We start from the raw sequence: 19,092 nt of genomic DNA, 5'->3' as shown, positions 1-19,092 counted from the left end.
TGTAATTTTTGAGTCATTTTGACACAAGGAATCATTTACTCATATTTGCGTGTGTGTAACAGGGAACGGTGAGAGTGCGGCGGGTCCGTCGGGTTCCGTGGGCGGGTCAGGCGCGGCGGGGGGTGCGGGGGGCACGATGCCGCGGGCTCGGCGCATTGTGCGCGGCGTGTGCGGCGTGCGCGTAGCCCTGTCCGCGTCCACGAGCGCGCTGCCGCCGCCCGAGGCGCCCGCGGTGCTGCTGCTGCAGCGCTGGCGGCCGCCGCACCATGCGCACACGCACTACCACGGCCTGCGCGCACCCGTCCCGCCCGCCGCCATTCCGCGGCCCTCCTGCTCCTACCACCTGCTGCCTGAGAGCCAGCGCGCGCAGGGATCCAACCAGGTTGGGGCTCGTTTCATTTTAAGATACTTCCGCCTGTATCTGCCAAACGTGTGTTCACAGTAGCTAGGTCATGCGGGCGGAATGCCGGAAGGATTCATTCAATTCAAGTACAAGCTATGTATTTGCAGGGCGGCGAGCGGTCTTGCTGTGAGGCGGACACGCAGCCCTCGGACTCGAGCTCGGAGTCGGAGGGCGAGGCGGTGGCGTGCGCCCCCCGACCCCCCGACCCTCCGCCGGTGTTTGGCGAAGAGGACTCCCTGCCGCGTCTCGGCGACCGCCGCAGGGTGCGCCGCCAGCCAGAGTACGCAGACCTGGAGTACGGCATCGACGAATCCTTCCTGCGCGACGACCGCGACCACCCCGACTTGGCAGATTAGGTGTGACAGTGTTTACAGAATAAGGGACTTGTCTATGGAACTCTCATATCACTACACCGTTGCCGCTGCAGGAAATTTACTTTTACCATATTTATACAGAGTAATTATTTTTGCATTTGCGATTGTATTGTCCTTTATCGCACTAACGTAAAGTATCTCTAGCGCCGTAGCACAAGTTAGGAGCGCAGCGAAATCTCGTATCACAACTGTCTTGTATCACAGCTGCCTCGTATCACAGCTGTCTTGTATCACATCTGTCTTATATACAGCTGTCTTGTATCACAGTTGTCTCGTATCACAGCTGTCTCGTATCACAACTGTATTGTATCACAGCTGTCTTGTATCACAGCTGTCTCGTATCACAACTGTCTTGTATCACAGCTGTCTCGTATCACAGCTGTCTCGTATCACAGCTGTCTCGTATCACAACTGTCTTGTATCACAGTTGTCTCGTATCACAGCTGTCTCGTATCACAGCTGTCTCGTATCACAGCTGTCTCGTATCACAGCTGTCTCGTATCACAACTGTCTTGTATCACAGCTGTCTCGTATCACAGCTGTCTCGTATCACAGCTGTCTTATATCACAGTTGTCTCATCATAGCATAGCAAACAATCTCCTCGTAGCGACGTCTTGTGATTTGCATTTACATTCCGCGGACTCTCAAACCCCAGTTTATATGTATTAGTCTTACGTAGCATAAGTAGTTAAAACGGTGTCAAACTCCTTATAAATGTCGTAGTTTTGTAGTTCTCTTCCGCCTGTCTTATCGTCTCTGAGATAAAATATATAATATCTTTGTCTATTTAACGATAGTTTACTAAGCGTTGTCATTTTGTAATACTACTGCTGTAAGAATTGTATTGAAATATGTTCTTGTCTCTATTTTTTTTTGAAAGAGAGTGAAAGGGACGACGGCTTCGGCAATGGAAATGTCAGTTTTACTAGCTCAATGTACAGTCGAGGAAAAAAACGTTTGGTATATTGAAGACAATATTTTCTTGTACTTTTTCAAACATCTTGGCGACTTCGAACGTCTTACGAGTCGACGTAAAACACAATGTTAGGTAGAGGGGTGTAAGGGGGAGGGTAGACCTTGAGTCGTTAAATAAAAATTGAAAAAAAAAAATTGTATTTAATTTAAAAATTGTCGAAAGTTTTTCCTCCGACTGTACTTTCCCTTAATAGTTGTAAATATGCTCTAATTGTTTTTTATATTTTAGATTGTAAAAAATGGATGTACATTGTATGTAATTTTAAATAGATTCTATCTCCCAAAGAAATCTTGTAAAGACTTCGGACCTTGTAATTTTTCAATTCTCAAATAATTAATATGACTCTATTATTATTATTTTTCGTAATATAATAAATGTGTAATTTAAATCTTTCTAAAGTAAAAATTAACTAATAAGTAAGTTCAAAAAAAGTTGTTTAATTTCCAAACCGAAGCCTAAATATAACATATTTTACACTAAAACACTTTAAATTTCAGAATAATTAAAAAACTCAATCATAAAAAATCTTACTAACATTATAAATAGGAATGTTTAGATGGATGGATGTATGGATCTTTATTATAAAGTAACTTTAAAACGTTTCAACGGATCTTGATGAAATTTGGCATACATATAGAGTACAATCTGGAAGAACATATAGGCTATTAATTAGGTTTTCTTTTAATACAGTGCGGTCGCAGTCGCAGGCGACAGCTAGTTCATAATTACAACAATAACAACATTTATGATAAACAAATGTAATGGCCGCCATCTTAGTTTTTACTTATAAATGCGAAAATTTAGATGGATGAATGGATCTAGATGAAATAAACATAATCTGGAAGAATGTTGGCTTCGGTTCCCTTCTGATACGTTTGACTTACGTAAATAACTCCGCAATGGTTCAAAATATTGTAATTTAGCATAGATATAGATTATTGTCCGGAATAGCGCATAGACAATAAGTTTTTTTTTAAAACGCCGTGCGGACAATGTCACGGGCAGAAGCTAGTGTGAGATTTTATTTTGACGTTTGTGTGTTTACAAAATTCAGGCGTTGATTTGGAATTTAATATAACAGCAGAAAATACTGCGTCTTTGTTTGCTTGTTAGGTAAATTTTAAGTTGTTTTTTTTTTTTGTTTAATTTTGTATATTTTTTATTCAAATGTTGAGTGCCTTTATAGATTTGTTTATATGCTGTGTATTTGTGTATATAAGTTTATAGAGTTTTGTTATTTAATAGTAAATAAATATATTACGACGTCATTGCTGAGAAAAACTGTTTTATCGTCGGTTTCTGAGACCAAAATATAAAAAATTCTTTGAAAAAACAGAGATAATTATATTTTAAACATAGATTTTAGTATCAGAAACCGACGATTAGTTAGTTATTGTTGATTTGCGTCGTTGGATAATTTTGTATTTGTAATTATTGTGATATGATATATGTATGTAATTTTGGACAATATATATTTGTAATATTTTAATTAACTGCAAATCTGTATAAAATGTGTAGATAAATACTAAATATAGATATTTCCATGACATGACTTTATCAAGAACAAAATTATTTTAATTTAGCGATAATCTTGAAGTTTTTTAAGCATTCCTTCTTAAATGTGAGCTGGGAGCAGATGTTATAACAAGATGTGTATGGAACGTATTCAAGTGTTAGCGAGGCTCTTTAGCCGTCTTAATAGATGTTAATATTTGTGGTCAATTTATTATTTTAATATCCTACCCTACTTTTATTGTAACTATCCAACTTACAAAAAAATAGTAGGTCTAATTGGGGTTAAATTCAATTGAACTTAATTGCAAAACACAATTTCTTTAATAGTCTAAAAAACAGCTGGCAACACAAAGTTGGGTGGATTCTATAACATTACTTCGGCAGAAAGCTCTATAAAAACACATTTAGACTGTTAATCAATTTTCAAAACAAAGGAAATTTATCTTTGAACTTTGATAATTAGGTTGTGTATAAGACCAGAAGCTAATAAGTTTAATGTGTTTGTTAATGCTAAGTCACAAGTGGAGCAGAAATACAACCGCAGTTAACTGTTTCGCGCCATTTCTGCGCCCGCGCAGCCGCATTGCCCCCGCGCACCGCAAATTCAGTTGCGGCGCGAACGGTAATGTGATAGGACGTCTTTTATGCTGCGATTTGTAAATTTACGACTGTCTCTATAATTATAATGGCGTAAATTACACTATAATAAGCGTTTCCGTGATAAAAAATATTCCAAAGATGATGTGTTGATAAATAAAGTTTTCCCAACTAAATAAAAATGTCTTGATATTTGAATATAACTTTATAAATATGATCGAGTAATCTAATTTATGAAATTTGTGAAGATTTGTGATGAATTTATAAATAAAATTTCTAAGTGTTGTGTGAATGTTATTTGTGTGTTTTTGGACGTGGTGTCTTGGTTTTAAATCTAGGAATGAAGAAATTCGTACGCACGCGTCCCGCGGGCCCCACTGCACAACATACTTCAAATGGACACCTCAGTACGTAAGAAATTACGGTAAACCATACGCGGATAACCTACATTTAATGAGAATCATACACTATTTAGTACAACACATTCACAACAAAAAAATCCGACTACTAAAAACTAGGCGTCTTACTGCTTCTTTCAGTCTTTAAATGGTCATTTGAACAGTTCCTTAGTGATGATTTCCCATAAAAAACTATATCACGGATTCCTCTTAGTGGCCTTTTGGCGGAACTTAACTAAAATTTTTACGATAAGTTCCGTTAAATTTGTTTAATTTGCATTATTCGTAAATATAAGAAATCACATCGGCATTGTTGTTAAACGTGTGAATGAGAACAACAAACAATCAACTATTCAAGGTTCTTATTTTTAATGTCACATGCATATTACCTACATTTTGTGTACTAGAAATAATATTTAATAGAAAATTACAAATATGAGGAAGTTGTTTGATTACGAAGGAGGTAAAATTATTTTCCAATATTGACAGAACAGTTATAATTTAACAGACCTAAACATTGAATAAGGGACTTTAAACTAGATAAAACAATATTTTCTAGACTCAAAACTATGCAGCCAAATTAATAATTTTCGAATCAATTAATACTAGGTAGGTGCGTACTTTCACAGTACTTTCAGGAAGTTTTTTTGAAGATCCTTTTACAAATTCCCTACCATGTTATGAGTAAACATTACATGCATGCAAAAACTTTAAATTTATAAACTCTATCTAACTTACAGGGTAACTGGCACCTATATTTTGAACTTACAATGCATTCGCTAACAACGCAATGTGCAAAAGTGCAAAACATAATGTGAATTGTAAAGGTGCCCTCGTGTCAAGGATTGCTTTAAACGTACAATACTTGCTTGTTACCACACAAATAGTATAGATTATTACTGCTTAAACACATGTTTAAAAACCGGAGAAAACTACTAGGGCAGTTATGGTCTGTAAATCCTAACTTTTTGTTCTTAAAGTTCGCAATAGACTGGCAGAAGGAGCTAGATTGGTGAACGATAGCGGTGTTCAGTTAAGATATTGCCTAAATTATGTCTTAAGCTCTTTGAAACACAAATTATCACTAATTAGCGAATGTGAGCGTTATCCTGTTTTTTTATAGAACAGGAGATATGACAATAATTTTGTAAAATTTTACTAGTGGCCAGTGAAAATCCACGTTGAGAATATTTTAGGCAAATGTTTGTCATACGTTGGCACTATATGACATTTTCACGCGACAACATAACCTGGTTCACTGAACTCGATTCCGTGTCTGCACTCTTGATTAAATTGATTTCATTTGCACATCTTTATTTGATAAACGACAATTTGTGCTTTCTAAATTACGCATATATGTAAAAGAAAGTCGTGTTAGTTACACTATTTATAACTCAAGATCGGTCGAACTGATTTAGCTGAAAATTATGGGGAGCTTAGAAATAGGAGACGGACATAGGATCTTTTTTATCTTGTGTGCATTTTTTTTATTCCGCGCGGACGGAGTCGCGGGTAAAAGCTAGTTACGTATATATTAGTATTGAAGAAATTTTAAAGCAGAAAGCGTCAACACTGAATATAGAAGTACCCTCAATTTCTAACACCCATAAAGTTAATAGTATTTGTTTAGTATCAGCCACTTTGGTGTCATTGACCAGACATTTTTTCTCGTTTATTTGGCATCCAATCTGAGATGCAGTCAAACTGTCAATATCTCACAGTTGCCTGTCTGTTTAAATCAATATTCGATGTCTAATAATTTTTGCTTATCTTTTTGCAAAGCAATAGAAAAACAAGAACTATTGTTTAGAGGGCGATCGAATATTTTCTGTTGATAATTTGAATTACAAAGTATTTAAACCACTGGGACAGGCTGAAAACCAGCTCCACAAGGCTATGCCTTGCGGTCTACGCTGAGCCTGCAGCCCATTGTTGTCATATTTTTTGTTCTGTTATTAATGCCTGAAATATTGTATTCCTTATGATGACAATAAAGAAGTTTATTATTATTATTAAATAATTTCCGGATCGATCTCATGGATCGAATATTGATTTCGTACTTGCTATATTTCTTGTTCTAAGTTATAAAAGCTTTTATGCACCTGTTTAGTAATACTAGGTAAGTAAGCCGACAGTCGGGGTCGCTATTGGCGCTGGCGCGTCAATCAGAGATAACGGTCGGCGCATCGGAGCGCGCCGGGGGGACTTTCACTGCTGCGCACGCGCATACTGCTGTTTGTCAAACGAACCGTCATATTATGAAAACTAGAGACGTCTTCAATAGTTGAGACTGCAAGGAATGTTCTCAGAAGTTTATACAATACGATATTATTTGATTGGAGTTATCGTTTGCACAACATAAGGATTATTTTCTTATAGAGGCAGGATTAATTACGCTTACGTATTGCATTTCTATTCTGTTTTACCAAGAGTCAATAGAATCAGGGGAAAGACTAGAAGTTTGCGATAGATTGAATCTCCTTTTTCGAAAGAACTTCACTGTCAGGTGAAGGAACAAAATCTTACTAATATTATAAATGCGAATGTTTGGATGAATGTATGGATGTTTGTTACAAGATATCTGCAGAACTGCTAAACGGATCTCAATGAAATTTGCATAGATGTAGAACATAATAGTCTGGAAGGATAAATAGGCTACTGAATAAGATTTATTTAATTCCGCGTAGATGAAATCGGGGGGAACGGCTAGTATTAAATAAATCTAATATATAAAATTCTCGTGTCACAGTTTTCGTTGCCATACTCCGCCGAAACGGCTTGACCGATTCTCATGAAATTTTGTGAGCATATTCAGTAGGTCTGAGAATCGGCCAACATCTATTTTTCATAACCCCCCCCCCATTTTTTAACTGCGCGCGGACGCAGTCGCGGGCGACAGCTAGTATCCTTATAGATATTAAACAAGTTCAGAACTGTAAATAAAAATAACGGAAAGAAATGGGAATTCGGAAGTTCAGCACTGATCTTGGCTGTTACCCGCGACTCCGTATATGTGTTCATCCAGACTACCATGCAACCGTTCTGGAGATATCTTCAAAAAAACATCCATCCATCCAAAACATTCGCATTTATAATATAAGTTAGATATATCTATGAAATGCTTATATCTGCATATAGAAATTGATATTTATCGTTGAGTTTGGTGCCGTGCGGTTTCCGCGGTCTGTCCGCTTACAAATGAGTTTTCTGTTGTCAGAATGCATTTTCCTTTGTCGTTTCTCCTCATTAGGAACATTGCTTGTTGTTTTAGTAAATACTTGCTGTTTTAGAATTTAATAAATAAATTTTCCTTTGTATTTCCACATTAAAAAATATTATTTATTTTAATTAACTTTTTAGGCTTACAGCGTCTATGTCAAATTTGGTGCTAGTTTTTCAAATACTGTGTTGTTTGCAGATGGCGTGGCAACCGCCGGGATTCACGATCATTCCACAATACCAAGGTTTGTATACCATAATAATGTTAACATCCACTCCATATCTTACGACAATGACTCGCAATGATCATTAGTTTCAGAGTTCAAACAATTACCTAAATAGGTTTCACCGTGTCGTATACATTTCAGAAAGGTCTAATCTAAAACTTGGTATTGTTTGGTCCAAATAACTATGTTCTACTATTTACTATTTTTTTAAATCTTTTTATACGTAAATACAATAAAATTACGGATCTTTGTTACAACCGTATCTGAACTATTATTATAAAGTAGAAAGGTTTATTTGTTTGCCTTAATAAAAAAATGAGATCTACCTGTAGGCACTACTTTTTGATTAAGGATGGGGACGAAGATATGTGGTAACATAAAACAAGGCGAATTGATAACCGCCTTCCTTTTGAAGTTAACTAATTAGGTTCTAAAAGTACTGATCAGATTTGAATTTTTTTCACTTGATTTTATTACTATTTTTTTAATTTCGTGCAGTCATAGTCGCGGGCAACAACTAGTTAAAAATATTTCACTATTTACTAAAATAAACAGTACTATTTTGAGCCAATTAACAATAAAGATCGCTTTGGTAGTGGGTAAAAGTATAGTATTGGGAACCGAATAAATAAGACCCATTTCCAGCATCGGTTACTAACGCAGGAAGCGATCAAGCTATGTTGGTTTGGCTTACGAAAGACCGTCTCGCTTGACAGATCGTGTGAACATATACAAGCTTCATGGGATCTTTGTATTACTTGTGCAATACTTGTGCAATTGTACACTATTGTACCATTATAAGTGATCGGTATGCAAACTTTATGGCGGCTCTTGTTAGCTACACATTGTTTCGATCAAAGCCTAAACAAGAAACATAAAATTTCATACATGGAAGCTTTATTTCTCTCAGTTATGTAGTGAAAATTGTCTTATAAACAAAGTTGATTTAAAAAATTAAGAGTAGCTATCGTTATAAAATAATATAAAAAATGTTTTTTACGAAAAAGTTTTTAGAATTTACAAGTTTTAGCGTAAGAAGTGCGAGCAGCTGTAAAGTTTGGTTGGCACTATACTTGAAGAACACTCCGGCTCGAAGGACCACAAAATGTATATGATAAACACATTTAAAATTTAATTAACTTTTTGTAGAAGAGTAATATGAATAGAAAAGACCATTAAAATACAGTGACATCATCAAAAATATGTAAAATCTCCTTGAACAAAAGCGGTCACATTTCCGACATGATTTGATAATTTGATCTAAAGCAATCGTATTGCATAAAACGTATCCTTAGAGATATTTATTTACATATCTGTATTAAATTACGGTAATAATACACGTAGCATATTTTATCTGTGCAATATTTACAAAACGTTATTGGATTACGATATACCTAAGTAAAGGTCTGTCTTTTTAATCCGATAGCTAAATTAGATTAAAAAGTTAGATTTTGATCAACAGCGTAAATAATTACTGCACAAAATAGTAGCGAAGTTAATTGACAAAAAGAAAACGAATATATTGAATAGCAAAAAGTTTTCGCTTTTAACAATAGACAATTTTAACTTACGCAATGATAATGCATAAGACGGAGACTGCATGTGACTACTTCGAGTATATGTACATTACAAGGCGACATAGGATTCTGTTGTCGTGACACGCTGACGACGCAAAACTAAGAAATCGTAACACGTTAAAACTTAACGAGATATCTTACGCTCTTCCTTACCTAGGCTTTGATTTGTCACCTTCAAAACGTTATGTCACCCTGTCTTAACACTCTGGCGTCTTATCACGCTATATCCATTGACAAACGTGACAAAAAAGGATCGCGCACGCGTCCTGGTTTGACGAGCGACCGTCGCGACAATACTGTAACATTTATCAGTCGCGAATACAAAATGAAGCCAATTGGATAATTTTAGCTCTGACGATATTTGTATGAAGTAACTTGAAATGATGGCTTAAAGAATACGTTAAATAATAGGAACGATACCTTAGCGTTTTTAAGGATTTATTTTTATTCAAATTGTTTCAAATAACCATGTTTGTTACAACAATCAAACGGATAAACTAAATGCATGAAAAACATTTTCCTTCTGATTCTGCAGTCTGGCAAAAATTTTAATATCTTACATTAGAATAAGGAACTCGTAACACTATATTGTTACGTATATAAAGACGAATTCAAGGTTTTGTCTAGATGACGTCATTGTCCGTGACAATAGTTCGTGCGACATTTCACGCGCCGCTGGTCACTGTCGCGACGCCGACGCGACGCGTTCTCAAAACGTTTGGTTAAAAAGGAACATAACTACATCGAAAGTAATAATCTACGTCGAAGGATATGCATAATACGAAGGTAAATGTCATATTTTGAGACTTAGCATGATCACTGTGTCATTGAAAACCTTAACATCTAGTAACAAAGATAAGCATAATTTTTTTATGGAATGCAATACGTAAACGAAGTTTTTTTATATATCATACGGTGGCAAACGCGCGTGCGTTCACCTGAGTTCACCGAAATAGCGAAGCGAGCGCCGTCTACTACCTCTACCTTACCTGCCTACCTCTAATTGACGGAGGAAGAGACGCACAGAATGAGAACATTTTCCATTCCTATGCATTGCCTACTCCGACAAATATACTTACCCTTCCCATCCCTTCCTTATAAGAAAAGGGAATTTGATAAATTGTTGTAGATGTCTCATCAGTAAAATATTGGTAAGAGGTATTTTTTATACAGGCGGTGGGAGGAGGGGAGCGGCGGTAGAGAGGGCGCGCTGTGGGAAGACCCTGACTTCCCAGCGGACATCAGCTCAATTGGAAGCCGACGATTACCACCTGACTTGCTGTGGATGCGGCCACATGTAAGGCCTCAAAATTAATACCTTTCACGTCAAATTCAGACATAAACACACCAAGTTCACACTCACTTTTCACGTCAATCTCCGGAGTCCGGAACTGAAAAATGTTCACTTTATCTATAGTCAAAATAATTCAGGTTTAATGATTTGACTCTAATAAATGCTGGTTCTATGTATCCCAATAAGAAATATAGACACGTGTCATTGAAGGTCAAAACTTCTCTGCCAACCTTAAATGTTACCATCAAATTACAGTCACGTCTAATATAGTGTAATATTGAACATTATCCCGTCGCCACTTGCGCAAACACAACTCAAAATGGCCGCGCCCCGTCACGTTCGCGCCAAAAAGTTAACTGTTATTAAATTATATATTTTCTTTGTATACTGGGTTAAACATATAACTTGTCTAGGCATAGCAACTATTCGATATTCACGGTAAAAAGTTTTTTTTTTTTGCAAATTTTTTGTCCTTGTGCTATTTGTCGAAGATGATCAATAACCCTACTTATTGTTTGCAAATAAATACGTTATTTTAATATCTACATATATTGATAAAATTGGAGTGTCTGTTTGTAATATTGAAAAAAATATTATTTCGTACACATGGTGTATTTGCGTTGCTGATGAGAAAAAAAAATCATTTTTTTAATCCTGCGCTATCGAAGTCGCGTGCGACCGCTAGTAAAAAATATTTCCTAACAGCTTTTTAAGTTTGTCACAGCGAATGTTTAATAGTTTCAGTATCACAAATACTGCTACAAATAAGCAAGTCACGAGTTTATATTCCTCTTTTTATTTCTTTGATAAAGATTTCAACGACCTTAAAAACGTCTCCATTGTTTACATTTACAAACATATTTTTCCTCATATCATATCGTATATTCAAGCCTGTAACGTGAAAAGGTATGCATATATTATAAATCGTTTGACTTACTTACATTCTTTTTGCTGCACCTCTCTGCAATCTAGACGTAATCTTCTAATATTATAAATGCGAAAGCGTAGATGTTTGTTTGTTCAAACAACGGATCTTGATTAAAATTGGCATAGTTGTAGAATGTAGTCTGGAAAAACACATGATTATTTTTAAAGTTTTTTTTTCATAGTTCTCGCCCGCAACTCCGTTCGCACGGATTATGTGTTCTACCAAACTATGTTCTACGCTGTAACGTAAAGTTGTAACTTTGCCAAAATTCATCGAGATCCGTTGAATCGTACCGGAGATACCTTCAAACAAAAATCCATCCATCTAAACTTTTGCATTGAAGTAAGACATTAACAGTGATAGACCCCAGCAACAACATCAGTTGCACGAATTGGCAGGCTCGCCCGGTGAAATACTAAGACCACACAGAAGACAGACGTGAAGTGGAAGTAATTCAGCGTTTCGTCTGATGAGTGTGGTGCCGGCGGCCTAATCTTAGTCCTCTTAGGTTAAAATTTAGATTACGTACGGTCAAGTTGGCGGGTGCAACTTTTATGGCGAATAGAGGGTTAGGCAACGCATCTGCAATTGCAAATGTCGAATGTTGCGAATTCATGTGCCCGCTTGCTCGTTTGCCACCTTTTAATATAAAAAAATACTCCGCGCTGACGGAGTCGCGGGCATCTAGTTAAAAATATTTTTTTGTCTTTGTGTCCTGAATGCCTTTATTTAATCGTGCATATTTCGTCTTTTTACGGTTATTTTTACAAGTGAAATTAATTAATTATATTTAGGTGACATTTGGTATTTGGTCAATATAATTCATACACTTTCACTAACCACTCATAACTCACTTTTACATATATTTTTAGTCTTTACTTTTTCCTTTCCATTTATTGTGCAAGTTAGAGATACTTATGATTTCTTTTAGCCGAGATTCCACGGTTGAGTTACAATATTACACATTCATTTTAAAAAGTATAGCCTGTAAGTATTACTTTTGGACAATCTTACTTTCTAATTATAAAAGAACGAATAAAATGTGTAGCCTGAGACTTTTAAGATTACGAACAATTTTTTCCTTTTTATAAAATCAATGTAGATACATAAAAGTTAATTGGTTATTATTTTTATAAACCGTTATTTAGCGGTAAAATAACTGTTGTAGCAAGAGTATTTGATTACTAGTCGAGGAACATATCTATCTTATATATATAAAAGAAAGTCGTGTTAGTTACACTATTTATAATAACTCAAGGTCGGTAGAACTGATTTAGCTAAAAATTTATGGGTAGGTAGCTTAGAACCAGGAAACGGACATAGGATAATTTTTACCCCGTTTTCTATTTTTTATTCCGCGCGGACGGAGTCGCGGGTAAAAGCTAGTTGTTTAATATATGTTCTTGTTCGTTGTGATCTGTTGTAACCAAAAAGACTAAACGTTTTTGAAATCATACGATTCGTGTTCTTTACAAGCATTTAATAATACTTTACAATACCTGGCGGGTAATTTTCATTTTTTTTTTCAATCGCGTGTGCTGTCAAACGCGCCGCCAGCGGAAATGAAAAGTTAAAGAAAGGTGTAATATTGTTTGCCGGTAGTAGAAGTGGCGGCTACAATATTTATTGGCATAGACCGCGGAAATGTTAGCTAGCGTTTTTGCAACATTGTTCAGTGTCCGTGACGTAATGTACCGACCACTACCGCTTCCACGGCTAGCTAGTATTATAAGAATCAAACCTTATGGTGGCTTGTAGTGGTGGAAGCTCATTGCGTGTGGACGAAACCGTGGAGTGTAACCCACCCTCGTATACCTTTACTTCTTGCCTATATATACTATGTTTTGGGCAGCTTCTCTTGCGAAATTACAAGCTGACATTATACCTTGTTTAGTTTGAAGGTCATATTAATATGTAGTGATTTGGGGGAGAGCTCAAACCACTGAAATTCCCCCACGTATACCAACGGTAACAAAGTAATCGAAGTAATCGAAAGCTGTGCCTAGTATACCTACTATTACTTTGTTGTATACACGAACGAACAAATGAAGCGCTTCGTTCCCATGCTCAGTACATTTACTACGAAACCATGTCAACAGTCGGCACACTTGTTTAAATATAACACAACGTATATTTGCATAAAAATTTCACGTTAGGGTATCACACAATATAGTGATACGTTGTCAAGTAAGTTGTCGATGCGGGTAGCATTGTAATATAATTTTACTAAGTTTTATTTTACATTTTGAATCATTCACAAATAACATACGAGTAGACTTCTTTGAGGCGCGTCCTTTCGTTCTTCAGTAAAAAAAATCAGATGATTTTCTCTAGCATTTTAGTCCTAATATTTGTAATCTATCTTGAAAAGTATCTATAATTAATTATTATAATTTGTGCAGGAATTAAGCGCAAGGCCACGTTTCCTGGGGGATACGACACTAGAAGGATCGGCGACACCCGCGCCATCCTCCAGACTCGCTGCTCAGTCTACTGACGACCACGCGCCTGACAAACAAACAGACAATGAAACTGATGAAGACTTTGCTGCTAGGTGAGTCACATAAGTGAGAGTCTGATGATGCAAAAATGTATTGTGCCTTTCGACCGGTATTTCTATTCGGTATTCTATATGTCTCTTTTTAGATGGAGTATTGACGTTGGGGAAGTGGGTGACAGTAACCTGTGCTGCGCGGCGGCCGCGCTCGCGCTCACTCCGCGCCTGCTGGCACGCGCCGCGCCACCACACTCCTTCCGACAGGGATATACTGGCGCGTTTAGGTAATTACAGATTATAGTCAATCACGGATATTTGAACCGGTGAGAGAGGCGCTGTTATCCTGATTGGATCTATCAGAATATAGATCCAACCGTCATTAAATAAGGTAATTTTTTGTCGTTGACTAGTGAGTTGTCATAATCTAGTTTGACTTATACCCACCGGTTCAGATAGCCTTGTTGGTCTAGACATTCCGAAAAAACGATTTTCGATCACACATCAAACTTGGAACACTTCATTTATAGGTATATGGTCGCACTAAATAAATTCCAACTTAAGTACATGAATACAAATTTCTCGGATCTGTAAAGCAGACGGTATGGTACAGTTCCAGCGTGCCACTGAGAACAGACCAGGTCAGGGTCGTGTGACGAGCATTGAACCGGCACTCGGTCGTGATTCTAACATTATGGTTTTTATGCTTACATTGCTCGCATTTGTAATTCGTCACGCAGCACAATGCGTGTCATCTACGCGATGGAATTTCACTTCAATATAAACGTATTTCTTTATCCATTAATGCTGTTAAACTGTTTTATTACGCTTTTAAGTTAATTTAAATAAAACTATCATAATACGGTTGACATTTAAGTTTGAAAAATCATTTTAAGAACACTACACAAGCTTGGCAAACAATAAACATGAATATGTGGATTGGTGTTTGTTTTGTTTGGTGTTCGCTGTTTGTGTCAATGATCGGCGTCTTCGCGGTTTTTCTACTCAATTCAAAGGATATTCGACAAATGTGGGGATGACTGTTTGTATTGGGTGTTTGTAGCAAACACCAAGCGTCTGTAGCGACCATTATCAAATAAATAATGGAAATATGCCTGTAATATGTATTTTTAATTGTCAATGTATAAAAAGAAAGGTATCTTGTTATAAAAGCTTTATTGCAAATATCGTGCCTTTTGTATTAGCGCTGTATTTCAAAATGCATGACTCCGCTCTGTTTGTTTTGAAACACTTTATGTTTTGATAACTTCACGATTTACTGACTCATGTTAAAGGTTTCACAATTAGTTATTAAATATAAGTATGCGTAATTAGTATTTATTTTTAAGTGATTACTAATTGTATTAGTTTATAATTAATAATGCAAAAGATGTTATATTGTTTTTCGCACCGTATTTTTAAAGAAAAGGAAAGGGATTATATTCTATATTGTGTATACAATTGAAACACACAGTATACCGTCTGCGCAGGTTTCAGTTCTGGGTGTGGGGCTCATGGCGCTGGGTGACGGTGGACGACCGGCTGCCGACGCGCCGCGGCCGTCTCATCACCAGCCGCAGTGCGCTGCCACACGACTACACCCTGCCGCTGCTGGAAAAAGCTTACGCCAAGTGAGATGTCAACCTTACTACTGTTACCACCTTAACAGTGTTAGATCCCGCAACAACAATATTTGTTTGGTGTACGAATGGGCCGGCTCGCTCGGTGACATCACCACCACACAGAAGACACGAGTCAGTTTGCATTTGCCTCCTCTACCAAAGAGATCGGATACATAATTCTGCACTCAACAGCAACCTTATCAAATTGTGTTCACAAGTTAATGTGCATGTTGTGTAGACTGTACGGCAGCTACATGTCACTGCGCGAGGGCTCGTGTGCACGCGCGCTGCAGGACCTGTGCGGCGGCGTGGTGCAGAGCTTCGCCCCGCCGCGACAGTCGCCCGCGCTGCTGCTGCGCGTGCTCAACTCCGCCGTGCCGCGCGCCACGCTGCTCGTGCTCACGCCGCAGCAGGTACACATACAGGACTACTTCTTGGAATATTTCCCGTCTTCCAGTGATGCCATATCTCTTTACTGTTCGATTGACAGGAGAAAGGTATCAGCGGGAGTCGTATGCGCAACGGGCTGATACCCGGGCAGCCGTACTGCGTGACCGGGCTGGCGCGCGTGCGGGGCGAGGCGGGGCTGGCGCGGAGTGTCGCAGGGGAGGGTGTGGAGGGCGAGGAGTGCGCGGGCGCGCTGGTGAGGCTGCGCGCGCCCGCCGGTCGCGGCGAGTGGCGCGGCGCGTGGGCGCGCGGCGGGCCGCAGTGGCGCGCGCTGCCCGCCGCCGACCGCGACCTGCTCGCAGAGACCGCCGCGCAACCTGGACACTTCTGGTGCGGACGAGAATAAAGACGGATCATTATGTATGAAAACATATTGACTATTGATTAATTAAAATTACACAGGATGCCGTTCTCCGAGCTGGCGCGCGCGTTCGGCACGCTGGAGCTGGTGCACCTCGGGCCGGACGAGTGGGTGCGCGAGCCGGCGCTGCGCGGGCGGCGGGCGTGGCGGGCGGCGCTGGCGCGGCGGCGATGGCGCGCCGGGTGCAGCGCGGGGGGTCCGCCGGGCGCGCGCACCGCGCCCGCCAACCCGCAGTTCCGGGTGCTGGTGCCGCCGCCCGCCGCCGCACACCTGGTGCTGGCGGTGGCGCAGCAGTACGAGCCGCGGCGCGCCGCACGCCTGCCGCCGGTCGGGTTCGCGCTGTTCGAGCTGACGGCGGACGCGGCCGCACGACGCGCCGCTCTCTGCGCAGACGAGGACGCCTTCAAGGACTACGTAAGTAGCCGTAAGCCGTGCTCCTTGCTCGTCGGGCGATGCAGTGACATGTATGTAGTACAGCGGCGGGATGTGCGCAGCGGCTGCTGGAGGCGGGACACGTGGGGCGCGCGCGCGAGGTGGCGGCCTTCGTGCTGCTGGCGCCGGGACACTACCTGCTGGTGCCGCACGCGGGGCGCCCGCACGCGGAGGGCGCCTTCCTGCTGCGCGTGCTCTGCGACCGGCGCGCCGACGTCTGGTGCGCTTCCCTTCCCGTCTTGCTCGTCGATTAATTTGTTCCTGATATAAACGTAATGAAAAAACATTTTGATTATATTTCACAGGGAGGTGAACGACGACAACATTATCATCCGAGACTTCAACACGGAGAGCCGCGACGACACACCCATACCGGTTTATTATTATTTTTATTTACTTTTTTAATCCTTGAAAATGTGTAAAAATTTTACATTAATTGATTATTGATTTCTTTTCTTACAGCCACAAGTGGAGAACACCATTTCCAAAATAGTTGAGAAGCAGGGATCCGACGAGGTATGTACAGTATCGGAAGCTGACAGACAGCCAGTAGCCAGTAGTGACAGTGTGGGTGGGGGTGTGTGTGCAGATGGACGTGTGGGGTGTGCGGGGTGCAGTGCGGAGGTGGTGGCCGCGGTGGTGCGGGTCGCTGGAGGTGTGCCGCGCGCTGGTGGCACTGCGGGACGCGGCGGCGGGGGGCCGGGTGCCAGCGGGGGAGGTGCCGGCACTGCTGCGGCTGGTGGGGCTGTGGCGGGCGGCGGTGGTGAGGTACGCGCGATGCGGACGCGGCGTGTCCTCGTACCGGCTGCGCGCGCTGCTGTGGGCGGCGGGGGTCAGCGCCAGCAACAAGGTGCTGGAGTGCCTCGTGCTGAGGTTCGCGCGGCGCGCCACGCTCACCCCCGAGGCCTGCCTGCTCGCACTCGCCAGGCTGCATCTAGCTCACGGTAACTCACTCTACACAAGTACGGACGTGCAAACTTATATATAATATTCGAAGACTCGCTTGTGTTTACTAGTAAATATGACACTTTACCGCTTATTACTGTTGCTGAACCATTTAATAGTCTGTTTCCTGTTGCAGAGCGGTACCGCACCCTGGACGCTAAACTCAAGTCAAATCCTCTTTCCTTGGAAGAAGTAAGTACATTTAATAATAAGTTGCAGAATCCATCTATCTATCTTTTTATTTATGACGTGGGCAAATTGGCCATAAACTGGTATATGTATTAAGAAAGTTAAATCAACCCTTTGTTTCGAAATCGGGGAGGTACTAACTACTTCTCTGGTAACGGCACCGACTAGTTTTTGTCCCATCGGGGGTCTATATTTATAGCAAGTGTTAATTGAGTTTGTTCGCGGAGGCTTCGAGTCTCGCACTGCCGAAACTATTCGGTGCCGCCATTGAAAAATAGACGTGAATGAAATTGAATCAAGTGCCACTATTCGAGGTAACATAAGCCTGTGCTACCGTAACGTTTTTGTTGTCACGTGCCCGGGAAAGTAAGGACAATATAAATTTCAAACGTGTATCAACAATTTTTCACATTTTCCAGGTTATCCTGATGACCATCTACTCATGATGACACGAGCCGGTTGTCTTGTATCCCAGTTGTTACTCAGACTATTGTTATATTTATACAATTGTTGTTTGTTATTTAATAAATTATTAGAGAATCTATAAACATAAATAGATTGCTGATTAAAAGCATGTTTAGTTAATATAAAAAAATCGTACTTATACAATATGTAGAAATATTATGAAGTCTAGAAAAATCTTAGACCAAATATTTAAGAAGAAAAAAAAATTACGCTCGTAACCAAAGATTTCTTTAGTCCAGTTAGCATTGTTAAATTTTCCAATTAAATTATTAAAATTGATCGAAACCTAAAATAATCTTTTTTTTTCTCAATATTAAGTACAAATGAAGGAAAACAATCTTTTCTTTTCTATTAAATTTAACAATGCATAATTTGAATGGGCTCATGTTATTACATTTGTATACAGATTGTGATAATATTCATATTTTATTACAAAAATGTTTTTAAATAATTGAATTTTAACAAAAAATAATTAACTTATATTCTATTAAATATCTGTAAATTAGAAATTAGTCATGTGCTGATTTTGTAAAATATTAATAAAGAATTTGGTATTTCTCAAATGTTTTATTGCCATATAAAGTGAATTTTCACTGCTGAAACACTAACATGAAAACAGTGCTATCCC

General features: G+C 39.4%; 1 protein-coding gene across 1 annotated transcript; it reads left to right on the top strand.

Moving 5' to 3' along the window:
* The first annotated feature begins 4,130 nt into the window (after positions 1–4,130).
* On the top strand, positions 4,131–18,544 carry LOC123721742 (calpain-9-like). The gene is made up of 15 exons (XM_045681385.1): positions 4,131–4,290; positions 7,683–7,728; positions 10,461–10,584; positions 13,912–14,063; positions 14,156–14,290; positions 15,494–15,634; positions 15,864–16,038; positions 16,116–16,402; positions 16,475–16,818; positions 16,911–17,085; positions 17,171–17,240; positions 17,328–17,381; positions 17,455–17,809; positions 17,947–18,002; positions 18,419–18,544. Exons 1-15 carry the CDS (start codon positions 4,158–4,160, stop codon positions 18,443–18,445), a joined length of 2,274 nt encoding a protein of 757 aa, XP_045537341.1. The 5' UTR covers positions 4,131–4,157; the 3' UTR covers positions 18,446–18,544.
* Positions 18,545–19,092: the final 548 nt, after the last annotated feature.

Source organism: Papilio machaon, chromosome 15 (assembly GCF_912999745.1).
Source record: "Papilio machaon chromosome 15, ilPapMach1.1, whole genome shotgun sequence".
NCBI lineage: Eukaryota > Metazoa > Arthropoda > Insecta > Lepidoptera > Papilionidae > Papilio > Papilio machaon.
The sequence above is the reverse complement of the archived record's forward strand: the minus strand, read 5'-3'. Positions and strand labels throughout refer to the sequence as shown.